At 41.2% G+C, this 17,670-nt stretch overlaps 1 protein-coding gene across 3 annotated transcripts in view; it reads right to left on the bottom strand.

The window, feature by feature from the left end:
- Positions 1-17,670, bottom strand: part of clcn6 (chloride channel 6) — a 178,324-nt gene that overhangs the window by 140,941 nt on the left and 19,713 nt on the right. For all 3 annotated transcript variants that reach the window (XM_033629850.2, XM_078170352.1, XM_033629849.2), the window contains exons 12-13: positions 2,661-2,827; positions 1,445-1,556 (exon numbers count right to left, since the gene is read on the bottom strand). In XM_033629850.2, the coding sequence (XP_033485741.1) occupies positions 1,445-1,556; positions 2,661-2,827 (279 nt within the window). The remainder of the gene's footprint in view (positions 1-1,444; positions 1,557-2,660; positions 2,828-17,670) is intronic.

The following is a 17,670-nucleotide window of genomic DNA, read 5'->3' as shown; positions in this document are numbered from 1 at the left end:
TGCGTTTTGTGCAACAGGTGGATGTGGTAGTCTACTGGTAGAGTAGAGAGAGAGCTAAGTAGCACTGAAGTACAGTAGAGCAGGGCAGAGAGATGGAAGCAAAATATATTAAACCCGGTGTTAATACAGCAGAACTGGAGAGAGGGGTGAAAAATAAATAGAGGTGGGCATGGCTCAAGTAGGGCGCAAAATTATAGACGGAGAATGATTGACAAATTTTTCACTTTAAGCCCATATAGTCATATTTGTGTAGGAATTAAGCTACAATACATGACATATGTTGTTTTAATTAATAAAAACAGTGTGAATAAAGATTACATAACATAAAAATAACTGCAGTCTTTGTTAATTGATAGCCGCTTAAATTAAACATTTTTTATAGGGCAAGTAAAAACTGACTTCGGGCAAGTGAAAAAAAAACCTTAGCGTTGAACCCTGATTATTATTATTATTATTATTATGATTATTATAATCACATTTTTGTCAGTGCCTCCCAGCAGTAAAAAACAATAACTCCTAATAATATCATTAATTAAATGAATGCAACCTGGACCCAGATAAGCAGCAGAAAATGGATGGATGGACTAAGCGATGAAAATTATGAATTCAATGATGAACGTTTTGCGAAAATCAGCACCTGTCAATTGTGAGATAATGAGCTTCCCAGCTCTGTTGCTAACAATAGTGATAATGTCTGTTGCAGGTCTGATTGGTGCTGCCTGACACTCAGCGACAAAGTCTCCTGCACATTATGACAGGTGTATAATGTGTAAAACATCCCCCAATGGCCCCCAGTTCACACACAAACATGTTAGAACCAACATAAACACCTACAGCAGGCAAGAGACAAGACTTCAGACTTGCAAATTAAATTGAAGAAGTTGTCTTGCCTCTGAGCTGGGACTGGGGTAGTAACAGCACCAAGACAATGTCTGTATAAATAGGACAGTCTGCAGGACAGGATCATGGGAGGCGTCGGTGTGATGCTTTGATGATGTGTTATGTGTGCAAAATACAGCAGGGATATAAAAACTAACTGATACAGTTAGTGGCTGGCTCAAAGAAGAAGTGGCTGAAAATGTCCGTAAATTGGGAAAACATAATGTCCAGGAGCTCCTAACCCTCTGAGCAGAGGACAAGATCAGCCATCATTGCCATGTTTGCCATTGTTATTGTTTAGAATGCGCTGCTGATGTGTAACATACACATCAGCAGCACTTTCTATATATAACACTAAAGGCTGAAGCTGTTGAGTTACATGTCTATACATGTCTATAATCACACATAGGAGTTGCAAGAAGCTACAATTGTTTGGTCCTGTGTAAAAATGCAAAGGCAGCATGTTCAGGCATTTTTTGGTGGGACTTAGCTGGGCTCATGTCAGCGTGGCCTTGTTCTCAGTACTATTAATGATGGAGGACAGATCAGACAGACTGATACTTACCGTGGTGTTATGGGTTGTAGGGGAGGACAGGTCACGACATTCACCCAACAGTATGGAAGCTGCAAATATCACCACTGTTGTCACCATGGCAAGCAGCAGACTCTCTAGAACTCTGGAAAAGTGCAGACACCAGATCAGCTTCTGTAATTACATGCTTGAAAAGAAATTAGCTTCACATTTTCAAATCACAGCTTTCAAAAGTTCAACTGATATTTAAAGGGACATTGTGTAGCATTTTCAGTTGTTTATTGGCAAAAATCGATGTGTGCATTCATAAATATGTCACCACAGGTGTATTATTGCCTCCACCAATAATCTGACTTATTCTCTTAAAAGGAGAATTTCGGATTTGTTTGTACATTGGGCGGGTAAGTCGTTTGGGGGGTTCCATAACGTTTCGCCATCTTGAAAATACATCTGCCTGCAAGGGACATATAGCACTACCAGGGAATAGCCCCGCCTTTAGCGTTTTCATTGAGAGCCAGGCCAGCGCTGCGTGACTGAGAAGCCGAAAGAGAGGAGCAAGAGGCGCTTCGCTACTACCCCAGCACTACTGCAGCATAACAAAGTCCCACTCTTTGAGCATAATGCAGGATCATATGCAGCATCACGGGAGACGGAATCATCGTCGCCAAGAAAGTGCAAAATCAAAAAGGCAATGTGACTGGCAAATTCAAAAAACAAGGGTCAACATCGGGGTAGCCTTTCCCAGGTGGAAAGAGCTGCTGAAGGAAAAAGGTAATGCAATCACAGGCCAGCGCCGCAGTCAGCAGTGCAGTGATGCCAGGAGAGGGATGAGGTGTGTGAGGTTGAGCCACTTGTCAGTTATCAAAAGACAAGACGTGATTGGTTTGTTTCGATTTACACTTGCCCCAACAGTCCTACGTTGTAAACACAGAAAGCATGGTGAGGAGGGGGTTTGTCAAGTCATGTCATGTGTGTCTGTGTAGGAGCCTGAATGAATACTCCATGAAGTATCGGATGACATAGTTTCAACAATATTATCATAGCTTTTTGGTACACAGCGGCTACCTTTGTTGCAATACGCGTTTGAAACAGTGAGGTGCTAGAGTGCGCTATCCGTTTGAATGCAATGTACGATTTCAACGTTAGATGGGAGAAATTCCTACACACTGTGGCTTTAAGACAGTCACTATCTTTGATTGATAGGCATGATGTCGGACTGTTCTCTGTGTGAACAGGTGATAGCAATCACCTGATAAACTTGGCCTTTGGATGAATGTGTCTGATGCGGTACTTGGCCAGGCTCTTGTTCATGTAGTTGAAGAGCGCCCCCAGCAGGCCACCCACCACCCCCATCAGGACAAAGAAAGTCAGGTCCACTGCTGTCCACAGGTGGCAGTTCTTATCTCCATCTGAACACTGAAGAACAGGAGTGTTTCAGCAGGGTTAAACTGATACATTACTGTGCTCATATGATATATCAGCCTGACGATGATTATTATCATTATTATTGTTATCATCATTATTATCATTATTATTGGTATTGTTATTACTATTGTTCACAACAATAGTAATAATAACAATAATATTATTAATTATGTATTTTATCTATAGAATGCCTTTCAAGATGCTAAAAGATGCTATACACCTCAAGTTAAATACAAATTCCTTGAGAGCAAAACATGATAGATAGAAAAATGTAGCCCAGAGCATTAAATCAAATATTAATAGCAATTCTAAATAGGTGGTTTTGAGTTATTTCTTGAAAAAGATAACAATACAGTGCAGTTACAGATGTGTTTGGGGAGAGGAGGAGGAGGAGGAGGAGGAGGGAGTTTTGGGAAGCAGCTATTGAGTCTGTCACCTGTTCTGGATGGTGGAATCAGGACGTTGGTGTCAAGAGATATGAGAGGAGTCTGAAGAAAGGAGTATAGTGGTGGAGGAGGGGGGTGAGGTAGGAGGGGGCTTGGTAATAGTAGGTTATGTATGTGATGAGGAGTTTGAATTGAATCTGTTGTGGGTGTTGTGGTCATGGGAGCAGGAGTAAGCACCTTAGCAGCAACGTTCTTGATGTAATGAAGTTCTATTAAGGACTTTGGATAATGTACCACATAGAATAATATTGCAGCAGAGGAGTCCGGATATGACGAAGGCATGGATCAAGGTTCCAGCAGCAGAAAGGGGGAGGGATGGAAGGACACAAGCTATATTTTTGAAAACAAAAGTGCTGTTTAGATAATGACATAGGTGTTTGCTGTCGAAAATGAATCCAAGATTGTGTGGGTTGAAAGACAGAGTGAGGCTGTTGCTGGTGTGGCGGAAGCTGTGAGCAGTTTTGGTGAGGGATTTTGGACCAGTGATAATCATACCAGATTTATTATAGTTTAGTTTGAGAAAGGTGGTTTGCATCTATTATATAACTGCATATAACTGCAATGAGGCAGTTGGTCAAGGTGAAGTGACTTGTAGTGACAGTGGATTTAGTGGAAACGTAGACTTGGGTGTCATCAGCATAGCAGTGGAAATGGAGACTGTGACAACAGGTGATGTTACAGAGTGGGAGGGTGTAGAGAATGAACAGGAGAGGCCCAAGCATTAACCCTTGGTGGACACCTTGGGACAGAAGAGTGGTGGAGGAAGTGTAGTTGAAGTGAATACACCAGTTCATGAGATATGACTTCAGGGAGCAGTATCAGTGGTGTCAAGGGAAGTTTGAAAAAGTTTTAAAAGCAGTGAGTCTTAAACCTTTTTCCATTACCACTTTTGGCCACACAGAGTCAAACCATGCAACACCTGTTTGTCTTTCCATTACAAATTAAGACACGCTGAGCCATGCCGAGCCACTCAAGAGATGGACCTTCTCCGGAGCAGGGCTAAAAGCGCAACCGACTCCCTTCAAGTGCAGGCATGAAAATGGGTCAGGGGTGAAAAAGGTGAGAAGGATACGAGAGCGTCCAAATGCTCATTAGGCTTGTGCTGATTTCCAGTTTAACCAGTTTGGTCCGGTTTAAGAGCTCCACCTGGTATAATTCACGTCAACTGAATAAACCGGAAGAGAGAGAGAGAAAAAAAAAAGCTTTTCTCATCAGCAGCGTGTCAAGGGACTATATTCAACTTATCTTGCATTGTAACATGCATTATGACAACTTAATAAGGTTTATGTTTGTTTATTAATTAACTGGAGGAGCCTACAAGTGTTTAGTTTGTCTTAGAGGCTGCAGAGGGACTCCACAGCTCTGCTCCGCTCAGCTGTCTGCTGCTGCTGCGAGAGATCAAATTTCATTGGGGGCGGGGAAAAGTGCGAGGCAGTCAGCAGTCATTCAGTTTGTTGCCCTAACCCGTTTCCACTGAAGAAGTTCCTGGTACTATTTGGGGGGCTGGAACTACTACAGGAACGTCCTCTCATTTGGCCCTCTCAACCGCCGTGTCTCCACTGAGAGAGCGGAGTCAGAGGAAGGTTCCTTGGTGTCCTTCTGCGTCTTCTTCTTCTTGTGTAACCTTGTGTGTATTGGCAGTTAATACAGCATTACCGCCACTTAGTGGATTGGAAGCGCATTACACCTATAATGGGCTTTTATTGGGAAAAATAGCTCAAATGCGACCCCCAGTGGCAAAATTAGGTATATAATTTGATATATCGGTTCGGTTAGATATTTGGCTTTAAATCAAACCGGTTGGAAAATTTTCAAACCGGCACAAGCCTAATGCTCATATCTTTTTTCTTTTTTTTTTTTTTTAGACTTACTCTAGTGGTGGTCACATGCAGAATTACAAGACTGCACAAAAACCAAAAGTATGAATGTATAATTAAGTGCAAATAAAGTATCTTTACATGTTCACATATGTTGTATAAGAGACGAGACCAGGGGTGAACTGGGACACAAATTCAGCCCGGGACATTCAGGCGCACCGGCCCACATACCGGCCCACATGTTTCTACCAATAATCCTCTATACGCTTGTACACACTACACAAACACTGTCCTCAGAATCCACTGCATAAGAAAATCAGCAGTTATTGTTTAATTCCAGACTATAAAATAAACGCAATAATGAATTGGCCACAAATGGCTATGTGCTTATTATTTAACTTAAAATAAGAGCATATGACTCTATCCTAATGCATCTAATTTTATGCACAACATAATTGTCTGCCCTGTCTTGCCCAGCCCTGCTCTTGTATTACATAAGCCCAATTTATCTCCGTGGCTCACAGCCATGAACTGAAGAAATATAAATTGGGCAATAGACCCTATGGTCAACTTTTAGTCAACTTAATACTACAACAAAAAAATCCCACTTAGTACTACTAAAGGTTTTCCTCTGGCTAAAATGTAATGCATAGTAGGCTATGCCTTCACATTGCACCTGTCATATTTCTGGTCTCATCCTCCTTCTCATCACGACTGGGGTTAGTCTGTCCCTCAGCTTCATTGTCCTTGGGACTGGGAGCACCACCAAACGTTAATTGCGTGCAACCACAGGAAAAAAGCAAGCACATATTTTCTTTCAGTACTGGCTTAAATTACAGTGCTCAGCATAAATGAATACACCCCCTTCGAAAAGTAACATTTTAAACAATATCTCAATGAACACAAAACAATTTCCAAAATGTTGACAAGACTAAGTTTTATATAACATCTGTTTAACTTATAACATGAAAGTAAGATTAATAATATAACTTAGAGAACAAAATTTTCAGTTTTACTCAAATTAGGGTGATGCAAAAATGAGTACACCCCACTGAAAGTCTCTGGAGCAAAGCTAAATTTTAGACTACAAATGTCTAATTTAACAATAATCAACCACAGGTGAGTCTAATTATTCATTACACAGGTGTCCAGCAGATAGTTGACTATAAAAGGGTGTTACTTAAAGTAAACCCCTTCCCATTTCATGTTGTTAGCAATGGCACCACATGGAAGAGAAATGTCACAAGACCTGAGAGTAGTAGAAAGCCAAACTGGGGTGACTCTTTCTCGTGACACAATACGGCGTACACTGCAGAGGAATGGCAAGCGTGGGTGCCGTCCACGAAGGAAGCCTCTCCTAAAGCCCAGGTACAAAAAAGCCCGCCTAGAGTTTGCCAGGGCCCATGCTGACAAAGATGAAGACTACTGGGACTCTATACTCTGGAGTGATGAGACCCAGATAAATGTTTTTGGAACTGATGGCTTCAAAACTGTATGGCGTCGCAAAGGTGAGGGATACAAAGAAAAATGCATGGTGCCTACAGTGAAACATGGAGGTGGCAGTGTCCTTATGTGGGGTTGCATGAGTGCTGCTGGTGTCGGGGAGCTGCATTTCATTCATGGCATCATGAATTCACAGATGTACTGCTCTATACTGAAAGAGAAGATGCTACCATCACTCCGTGCCCTTGGTCGTTGTGCACTTTTCCAACATGACAATGATCCTAAACACACATCTAAGGCCACTGTTGGATTTCTGAAGAAGAAGAGGGTGAAATTGATTCAGTGGCCAAGTACGTCTCCTGATCTGAACCCAATTGAACACCTATGGGGAATTCTGAAGAGACAAGTTGAGCATCACTCTCCATCCAGCATCCAGTCTCTAAAAGAGGTCATTCTTGAAGAATGGAAAAAGATCGATGTAGCAAAATGTTGGCAACTTGTTCATTCCATGCCTAGAAGATTTGGTGCTGTCATTAAAAATCATGGAGGCCATACAAAGTACTAGATGTAGTAGTTTTTGTTGTGAGGTGTACTCATTTTTGCATCGCCCTTATTTGAGTAAAACTGAAAAATGTGTAATCTAAGTTATATTATTAAACTTACTTTCATGTTGTAAGTTAAACAGATGTTATATTAAACGTGGTCTTGTCAACATTTTGGACATTGTTTTTGTGTTCATTGAGATATTGTTTAAAATGTTACTTTTCAAAGGGGTGTACTCATTTACGCTGAGCACTGTATACTGAGTTATTGCAATACCTAGTAGGCTAATTGGCCTCTTGAAATGGACACCTAAAAGAAGTTTTTTCCGCGCCACCCTTTCTTTTTTTACTGGCTTTATCCATGTTTTCTGTCTTTCTCCTTTCTCAGTAGCTAGCACTAACGGTCACACTAGCCTGGTTTCCCATGAGTAATGACTGATGACTGCGCTGAGCCAATCAGATTTCAAGAAAAACCGAGAGCCTCTTTCGTATTGGAGGAAGCCGCTCTTATCTCCTCCTTCAAGCATCAAAACACAAGATTGACACCTACATTCCCTCTGAACATCTCACAGCAAACTAACAACATGGGAGGGACGCGCATTGCAGTCTTGACAGCTAGCAACTAGCTTAACATTCATTAGTCTCACCAGACCAGCCCCATGGGCCCACTTGGTGACCACCCAACGGGATTCGTCCCGAACGTCCCGATGGCCAATCCGCCATTGGACGAGACAACTTCTCTCATGAAATGCCCGCACGCAGATGTTCATTACGTCTTTTTTCTGTGGCTTCGTCTTTTTTCTGTGTTTTTAAAAGTGTGTTCAGCTCTCAGTACTTTTGTAGCTTCTAACTGAATCTCTGTGGTTTGAAGTTTAGCTAGTGAATAAATACTGCAAAAATCTGGGGGTAAATTCCTTACCAAGAAATTTCTTCACACTGTTAGTAAAGGTGTCTAATAACACATATAACAAGACTTGAATTTAACTCCCATAGGAAAATACATGAGAGCTGCAACTTTATTGGTGAAAAACTGAAAATGTTTAGCTCTGCCTTATGTTGCTTGTGAGGGGTCAAACAAGGGTTTTTTTCTGGATTATGAATTGATTGCAAGCATTTGATTATCACCAAAACCCCTTCTTGGTGGAAAAAGAGCCATGCCCACTTTTACATGTAAATTCAAAAGTAGCTTTATTCATTTATTTCAATATCTCAAATACTAGTTAGAAAACTACTGCTCCACAATGTCAAATGTCTCAGAAATCTAGGTCCGGGTCTTCTACAGACTCTACATCATCATGGATACAGTTCTTTCATGTAATGCCTTTACAACTTCCGTATGCTGAGATAACCTTGACACCATTTGTCTTGCAGCTGCAGAGCCAGTTGCTGCAATCTTTAGTACAATTACAGCTTGTGAACCGGAATAGCTCTTCAGGAGCCATGCAGTCTAATGTTGGAATCGGCTCATAACCATAAACTCCTACCATCCATCTATAGTCACTGGGGTCCAAATACATGCTCTGCAGAAGCATCCAGTCATGGGTTTGGAGATGAGCATGGAGAGAATGCTGTGCAGCTGCACCCTCTGTTGGAGATAAAGTTTCTGGTTTGATCAGCTTGGCCACTGCCTTCGGTGAGAACATGTTGTGTCGAACTGCACCCAAAGCCGTACCTGGTGCATGGTATAGGTGCTGGAAAATTACGACATCAGCCCTGGTCACCGCGCCTTTAGTAGCTTGTATGTCAAGGAAGATGCACCTCTGTTTCTGAGAGAGAGCTTCTCGGATCTTCCTGACATTGTAAGAGCCCTTAGACGTGTTTAAGAAGAGTGGATGATTGGTGCTTGAGCTATGGTGCACCAGCACTACCAGCACCCCTGCATCTTCTGCCTGCACCTGAAAATAGAACAACATATGTGCGAAGTGTCTTGAACTGAGCAAAAAACAAAAACAAACATGCAATTGTCAAGTTATTTATTAATTTTACAACTCTCCTGAGAATAAAAACACAACATGGCACATAAAAATACAGCACAAGACAGCAAAAAATATTGACCACAAAATTGTAGTTGATGTAAGAAATCTAACAATGCTACAAAATGTTTTACTGACCTCAACAGTCATTTGTAGCAGCAGCCAATGTCAGTGTCACAATCGAAGTGTCAGCATCATAGTCACACTGCTCCAAAGTGATCTGTTGTTTGTTGAAGTTGAAGAGAGGAGACGGATGACCTCACTCTTGTTATGAGTGTTGTCCATGAACTTTGCCCTTAGTGTCAAATGTGTCATATCTGGTCAAATCCGTAGATCACGGCAGGAGTTCTTCATACGGCGGATGTGGTGGTGATCTTTAAGCGAGCTGCTATAGCCATCAAAGACCACAGTGATCTTCTGAGAGCAACTGGCATTACATGTACTTTACGACATCTACTGCGCGTCTGTCCATCCTGGAAGAGGGATCCCTCTTCAGTTGCTCTTCCCGAGGTTTCTACCATTTTTTTCCCCCTGGTAAAGGGTTTTTTTGGGGGAGTTTTTACTTATCCGCTGCAAGGGTCCAAAGGACAGAGGGATGTCTTATGCTGTAAAGCCCTGTGAGGCAAATTGTGATTTGTGATATTGGGCTTTATAAATAAAATTGATTGATTGATGTAGCTCAGGTAACTGTTGGCAACCTCCTGCCAAGTCTGACCTTGTTCGCACGTCACCATGTAGAGAAGCCATCCAGCATCAACCCCCACACTGGAGCAAGGTTGGTCAGTGAGGTCAAATGGATTGGTCAAGTCCTTCAGGCCTCGGAAAAGCCTTGTTGTCTTGTTCATTTTTGATCTTTGTTGCTGAACAGTGAGCGCGTTTACATGCACACTAATAAACCAATCATTATCTGATTTCTGGAGTTACCTGATTATTCAAGTGGTCATGTAAACAGCATAATCCGATAGGCTTTATCAGATAAAAGCCATTATCTGATTATGAGAAATCAGATAAACACACCTAGCTTTTTCCCCAATAGTCAGATTATTCGGTGCATGTATACCCTTTAATCTGGTTTCTTTCGGGTTTTGCTATTTTATACTCCCACTCTACTACATTTTAGAGAGAAATATTGTACTTTCTACTCCGCTATGTTAATCTGACAGCTTTTGTTTCCTTTCAGATGAAGATTTAACACAAAATAATATATTTTTATATTCTCAGTGTTTAATTTGTCACTTTTATTTTATCTTACTTATATGTTATGCACTTTGTGTGACAAGTTTATATACAATACACTTGTATATTGCATTTTGCAGTACTTTTACTCCGAATCTACCCAAAGTATGTAAAATTGGCTCCACATTAAACTACATATTAGAATGCTCTCACATGTATTTGTTAATGATAAAAACAAACAGTACTGTAAGAATATAAGTTGTCAGCATGATGAGTGCTTTATTTTGCAAATATATGACTTGCGTACTTTTTGAGGTTTTTCAAGGATATGAGTACCTACTGTAACGGGAAGTTTGAGTTTTATGTCATGTACTTGAGGAGAAATCCAACTGAAGGACTGAATCATATAAACCAGGTTTTTCTGATTATCAGATTACTGAAGTGCACGTAAACGTGTCAAATCGGATTATTACCATTACCTGATTATTCCCAGTTATCTGATTTTTGTGCGCATGTAACCGTGCTCAATGACAAGGGGAACGGAGTCAGCTCATACTCAGAGCTTGTCTTGACTGTCATATCCTGTTGGGCGAAGAATATCAGTTGGAGGGGCAACTTGAGTGAGTTTAGGTTAATGATCTCGTCATCAACCTTGGGAATTTTTCTGAGTGATGATGGGACCTGTACCTTGAACTTTACCTCCATAGTCAATGTCACTATCACATCAACCTCAACCTCATCATCTATCTAATCATCAGTTTCAACTATGGTAGCAAGAGCACCAGAAGCATCAGAGATGCCAACTCCATTCATTTCCTGTCACTGAGAAAGCAGTATTTGTAATTTTGTGTCTCTGCATACGACTCTGTGCACCCCAGCTGGTGTAATTTGTTGACCATCCACTTGGACCTGAAACTATGATCCTGTTGTATGGCAAGCCCCATCTTGTATGGCTATCGTCTGTCTTCACAAGGCTCAAGAACATCTGAAGGCTCTCTGGAACAAGTGCCAGCTGACTAGGGATATCAGACTGTGTGCAGTGGGGTATGACTTTGGATTTAGATCACATCGCTGCAAATCATCTTAAGTGCAGTGTTTATGATCTGAGGCTTCTCAGCTCCAAACTCAACATTAGCATGATGCTCTCGAAGGATGTTGCTGGTCTTATCTTTGAAACAGAGCACATCTGCCCTCCTCTCCTGTGATGTGAAATATGGCATATCATGGTATTTCTCTACAAGCCTCCTCTTTAGCCACTTCTTTGAATATGAGATGCTCTTATCTGTTGAATAGTCAAACTGCTGCATCTTTTCGTGGACTTGGACAAGTGTCATCACCCCATGTTAGAGTTCTGGGTCCATTCACCATTCCAGTTCTGAACCATTCACAGAGCTCATAGGAAGCAGTCTCTCACTCCTCATAAGTTTTCCTTCCTACATCTTTAGTCTTGGAGCAATGACCACCTGTCTTGAGAAGAACTTTGCAGCACACATGATACAGGGTGTCCTCTGCTACCAAGTCATTGATCCCTTCCAGGTGGCCAATGACTTCAGTGCCCCGGTGATACTTACGATCCTGTGCTGTCTTCAGCAAGCCTGTTTTCAGTCCATCCGCAGTCAAACTGTCAGGAACTCTGGATTTATTGGGAAGAGATGAGATCAGTAGATGCACTGAACCCAGAGCACATGCATCGTCTCTTTGTCTGTGCTGACACTTTCTCCACTTCTGCTGCACGAGCTGACTTTGTGGTGAGGTGACCTGGACAGATTTGTACAAATCATATTTACACTCTACATGGTGTCTTAGCCTGCCAACATTTTGTGCCTACTTCTTAAGTTAGCAGAGGTGCAGGGCTAACATCCACATCTAAACTGTTAGACTGTAATGCCCTACAAAGGAAAAAAGCAGTACCTTAATTTTTGGTTGAAAATGAGTTCTAATCATTCTTGTGACATTAAAGGGATAGTGCACCCATAAATGAAAATTCAACCATTATCTATTCACCCATATGCCAATGGAGGCCCTGGTGAAGTTTTAGAGTCCTCACATCCCTTGTGGAGATCGGCGGGGGGAGCGGCTAGCACACCTAATGGCAGACGACGCCCCAGACTAACGTCCAAGAACACAAAATTGAATCCACAAAGTACCTCCATACTGTTCATCCATAGTGATGCAAGTGTGCTGAAGCCCCGACATAAAAAGTTGTTTCGAAAAACGTCATATGAACTCTGTTTTTAGCCTCACTGTAGCCTGTAGCTCTGACTGCCTCTCTATGCTCCGCATTGTCTCTCCATGGTCCCCACAATGACTTGAGCATGTCTGGCACCTGCCATTCCAAACTCACTTGCTCGCTGTGAATGCCAACCAACTACACTAGTAAACAGTAAGTACTTACCATGGTAAATAGATTCATAAATCAGCCCATAAAGCTACTTTTTAATTTGCATGCACCCAGCAATGTTTATTTTCACCAAAAAAAGGGAGTTATGATGAGCAGGTTAAAGTGTGTGTGCTTGTTTTTCCACCAAGGAGTGGTTTTGGTGCAAAACAAATGTTTGCAATTGATTCAAATCCTGAAAAAAACCTACGTGACCCCTCACAATCTGCATAGCGCAGAGGTAAACATTATCAATTTTTCACCAATAAGGCTGCAGGCACCCAAACTTTCAGGAGCTCTTTGAATTGAAATCTTTTTATATGTGTTACCTTTACTTTACTGCGCTCTGAGAATGCAGGGTTACTTGTGGTGCCTAAAGTCACCAAAAGCAGATCAGGAGCCAGAGCCTTCAGCTATCAGGCTCCTCTCCTGTGGAATCATCTTCCTGTTGCAGTCCGGGAGGCAGACACCGTCTCCACATTTAAGACTAGACTTAAGACTTCCTTTTTTGATAAAGCTTATAGTAAGGGCTGACTCAGGCTTGCCTTGTACCAACCCCTAGTTAGGCTGACTTAGGCCTAGTCTGCCAGGGGACCTCCTATAATACACCGAGCACCTTCTCTCCTTTGCTAACGCTCATGTCCTGTTACTGCATCTCGCTAACTCGGCTGTACTGCATGTCACTAACTCGACTTCTTCTCTGGAGCCTTTGTGCTCCACTGTCTCGCAGGTGAACTCGTACAGTATCACAGCAGTGCCTGGATGGTGTGATGTGTGTGGTTGTGCTGCTGCTGTGGTCCTGCCTGATGCCTCCTGCTGCTGTTATCATTAGTCATACTTCTACTGTTATCATACACATGATTATTGTCACATATGTATACTATCAGATATTAATATATACTTTCAACATATTGTACCACAATAGCCGTAATTAGAAAAATAATATTATTACTTTAATTAATGTTGTTGTAAGCTACTGTCATTACTGTCTGTCCTGCATCTCTCTCTGTCTCTGTCTCTCTTTCTGTCTCATTGTGTCATACGGATTACTGTTAATTTATTATGTTGATCTGTTCTGTATAACATCTATTGCACATCTGTCCGTCCTGGAAGAGGGATCAGTTGCTCTTCCTGAGGTTTCTACCATTTTTTTTTCCCGTTAAAGGTTTTTTTGGGGGGAGTTTTACCTTATCCGTTGTGAGGGTCCTAAGGACAGAGGGATGTGATTTGTGATATTGGGCTTTATAAATAAAATTGATTGACTGATTTAAAAAAACTTTGGTGAAGAAAGTTCTTGGTGAGGAATTTATTCCCAGATTGGCCAAATATCTGATAATATTCCCTGACTGTACGTCCTGTTTTTACTTTAGCTGTCTGCTTTATTTTCCTGTTTCATGTTTGCTTTCAGCTGTACAGGATTCTGATATGTTGCTGCTGGAAAAAAAACCCCACATTTCCCTATTTTACTGCTTCACAATAAAAGCTTTTACATAACAACATAATAGGGGGACTTTTACTGTGAAGAGTCTATAGGAAATGAAATGTGTTAATCGCCGATTTAGCAGTACTTTGTTAGCAGCTTTTCTTTAAGAAAAACAAGTCAATAAACAATAATACCACAGGGAGGAAGAGTAAAGCAGGCACAGCGACAGTGAGATGTGAAGAGCTGCAGACAGCAGGCTCTTACTGCACCTCTGCAAACAGCTCACCTCCAACAAGTAATGATGGAAAAACACTTGCCGAAAAATAACATGAGACTTTAGCTGTGGATCAGCCCGCCGCTCTAAAACATTATCAGCCAAAACGAGCCATCATCAGTTACAGACCCACCTTCAAGCAGATAGCCCCGTACTGAAAATAGTAACCTTTGCCGCACTGGGCTGATGTGCTGAGTCAAACCAAACCAAGCCAGCACATTAGTGTGGAAAAAGGGTAATAGTAAACACAACTGTGTGCTATACAACTGAACCTTGATCTCACCTACAATAACTATTTAATATTACCAATATTTTTACATCACTCACTCCTCCATACCCTTGAGATGCGTTGTCAGTTTTCTATGACATGAATATCATTATCATTACTGTGACTTTACACAAATCATATCCACACACATATGCAATCCTTTTCTCTTTCTTCTGTCTTTTCCCAAATAATTTAAGAATTGCTACTGATTCATTGCTGTTTATTTCTCTTAATTTTCTTATTTATTCACCGTTACAACTATCCATTTATTTATATCTTTTCATTTACTTTTAATACATTTTACTACTTACATGGGGAAAATGCTGTTTTAAGCTTTTTAAGTCCTCATGTTTTGTGCTGTCTTTGTATATATTTTGTTACACCTGCATCTCTTATAGTCATTTGTTTAATTTGTCACCGTTTTTTACCACGTTACATTGCACTAATGTAATTTTTTTGTTTTTGTAATTAGCAGCAATGAAGAGTCTGAGCAAAGAAGAAGGTTGTTGGTGACTGAGAAGGGCTGTTTGAGTGTGTGCTGTGTTGTGTATGAAATCCAAATTGGAACGATTCAAACACACAATCTCAGATGGTAGCCTCTGACACAAGAGGTGACGCATGTTGCAGTTTCTGTAATCAATAAATATTTAATAGTGATAGTATAGTAATTGTACGGAGCCCCTTAAAGGTCAAGTTGGGAGATTTTTTTGGACTGACTTTTGCGTCCCCTCGCAATACTTTTGCTTTACCTCGCAATACATTGTGTTACCTCGCAATACTTTTTGCGCTCCCTCGCAATAAATTTTGCGTTCCCTCACAATACTTTTGCATTCCCTCGCAATACTTTTGAGTTCCCTCGCAATAGTTTTGCATTCCCTTGCAATAACGTTTTGGATTCCCATGAGCCACCATTGTCACTTCCTCTTAGATGCCCGCATTGATCGGTGACCAACGTAAACTTGTATAAAGCTGGCGAGATCTCCTTTTAAACTGTAGCGTTGTTATTATTGTCTTTCATGCCATTGTAAGTAGCCTACTTAATTAGGTTCGGGAAACGGCACCGTGCCAGTTCTGTGTCAGTCGAAATGCATTATTTGTGACTCTGGGCCCAACTCTGCCACTGATTGGCCAGTCTGACATTCTTCATAATACATAAAGAACATTAGTGATACACATAGGCCTAACAGAAACATGCGTTCGTTTAGGGAGAAGTTAGTGGTGTTACTCGTTCCACAGGCAAAGGACCCCGGACACATACAGTAAATACACCAGTTGTAAGTAACTTTTAACATATGTGAGTCTTTGTGACTCTTGGCTCTTGTCCCCTAACTAACGCTTGTTTCTGTTTCACTAACGATATTTTCACCCGATTAAGTCACATCCCGTTATTTCCCGTTATTTCCTCTGTAAACCTGTAAATGTAAACCAACGTTACAGCAGCCTACAAGCATGCTGTGTCCATAAATCAGCTCAGACACTGTTAGAAATGTAGTATTTATTTTAATAGCCGTGTTTCCCAGATCGCTCTTAGCTTAAGAGGATGTTGTAAGATCGAGCTGACCCACTCTTAACAGTCTTCATAGCGACCAAACGCTCACAGCACCAGCCGCGGCAGGCACATTAATATTACACTAAGCAAGGAGACGTTAAAACAGTGCACACCGTATATATTTTGATCTATTTTATACTTCAGATTTATGTTGTTTAGCATTAATTGGTGACAGAAAAGAATGAATTTCATTTTGCAGAGACAGCGGATGGGAAATAGGTTTTCAGATGGATACATTTCGAGAAAATAAGGGAAATAAGGAAAAATGGAGAAAAATAAAGTGAAAGAAAAGATTCCATATAAAGAAAAACTCCAGAAAGAGGTATTTAGAAAACTAAAAGAAAGAAATAACCTTGACCCTTACAAGCTGCCTGCAGCGGAATGGAACAGCGACCCGAACCGTTTACCGTCTTCCAGATTTATGGACATAGTGAATTACCTCGTTTTTGGAGTTAGTTACAACACCATGCAAGAATACAAGAGCTACAAATCGCTGGAAAGCTACGAGCAGTTCTGCTGCAGCTGGGTGAAAGACCTGTCCATATACCAGCCCCAAAACTGTGAAAACACAGTTGTGCTTGCAAAGGTAAGGTTACACCCTCCACCTTTGAGCTAGCCTACCTTCTATGTTGTCTGAATAGCGGTGTTGTGTTTGCGTTGTGAACAGAGGAGGCTGTTGTGATCATGATTGATTGATTTCTTTGTCATTTCACTTATGTATTTTCATACATAAGGAAACAAAATTCTCTTTCCAAGACAATTAAATAAAATTAAAAGTGCATTTAATAGGCTTAATAAATAATCTAGGATAAAGTGCGTCCGTGTAATGAAGTGATTTATTATGACAGCTGTGGGGGGGGCATATGTGCTCGGGCTTGAGGAGTCTGGCTGTCTGCGGATGGACCTCTTCCCTGATTTCATGGGGGAAAACAGGCAGTGGAAGAGGTGTGAGGGGTCCTTTATATGATGTTTAGAAGCTCTATGTGTGCACTGTCTGTTGATTGTAAATGTCTGGCAGGGATGGAAGCTAAAGAGATGTTTAGGCTGCATTGATCGCATCGGGAACACAATAACTTCTGATCACAACAAGCCGATTCTGGTGGTTTGCTTTCAAAATGGCAGAAGGGGGCCCAAAGGGGGCGGGGCATGATGTTGTGATGACATGTCCTCAAGCCTAATACTGACACCATTTCCCTCAGTGGAAACGGAGCTTGTATTTACTTTAAGTTCACAGATAAGAAACAATAAATTGTGAAGACAGTAAGGCCTCCACTAAAATAGCATTTTAAGTCTTGTGTGTGACTTATCCTTCAGGGATTTATATTTTGGGATTTATCCAGGTTTCACATGAGAAGAGGGAAAGATTGCTAGCTGCTAGGCTAATCAATACGTTGTAAAATGCCATAAGCTTGTGCTAATAATGTTAGCATTTTGTATTTGTTTGGAAAACGTGTTTAGTACAGGACAGTTGCTTTGTCAGTGAACCTTGTGAGTTGTAATGGGCCAAACTGTTTGCCGTTACCTTTGTTACCTATATGTTGTTGTT

This window comes from Epinephelus lanceolatus, chromosome 8 (assembly GCF_041903045.1).
Source record: "Epinephelus lanceolatus isolate andai-2023 chromosome 8, ASM4190304v1, whole genome shotgun sequence".
In the NCBI taxonomy this organism is placed as follows: Eukaryota; Metazoa; Chordata; class Actinopteri; order Perciformes; family Serranidae; genus Epinephelus; species Epinephelus lanceolatus.
This window is presented reverse-complemented; position numbering and strand designations above follow the sequence as displayed.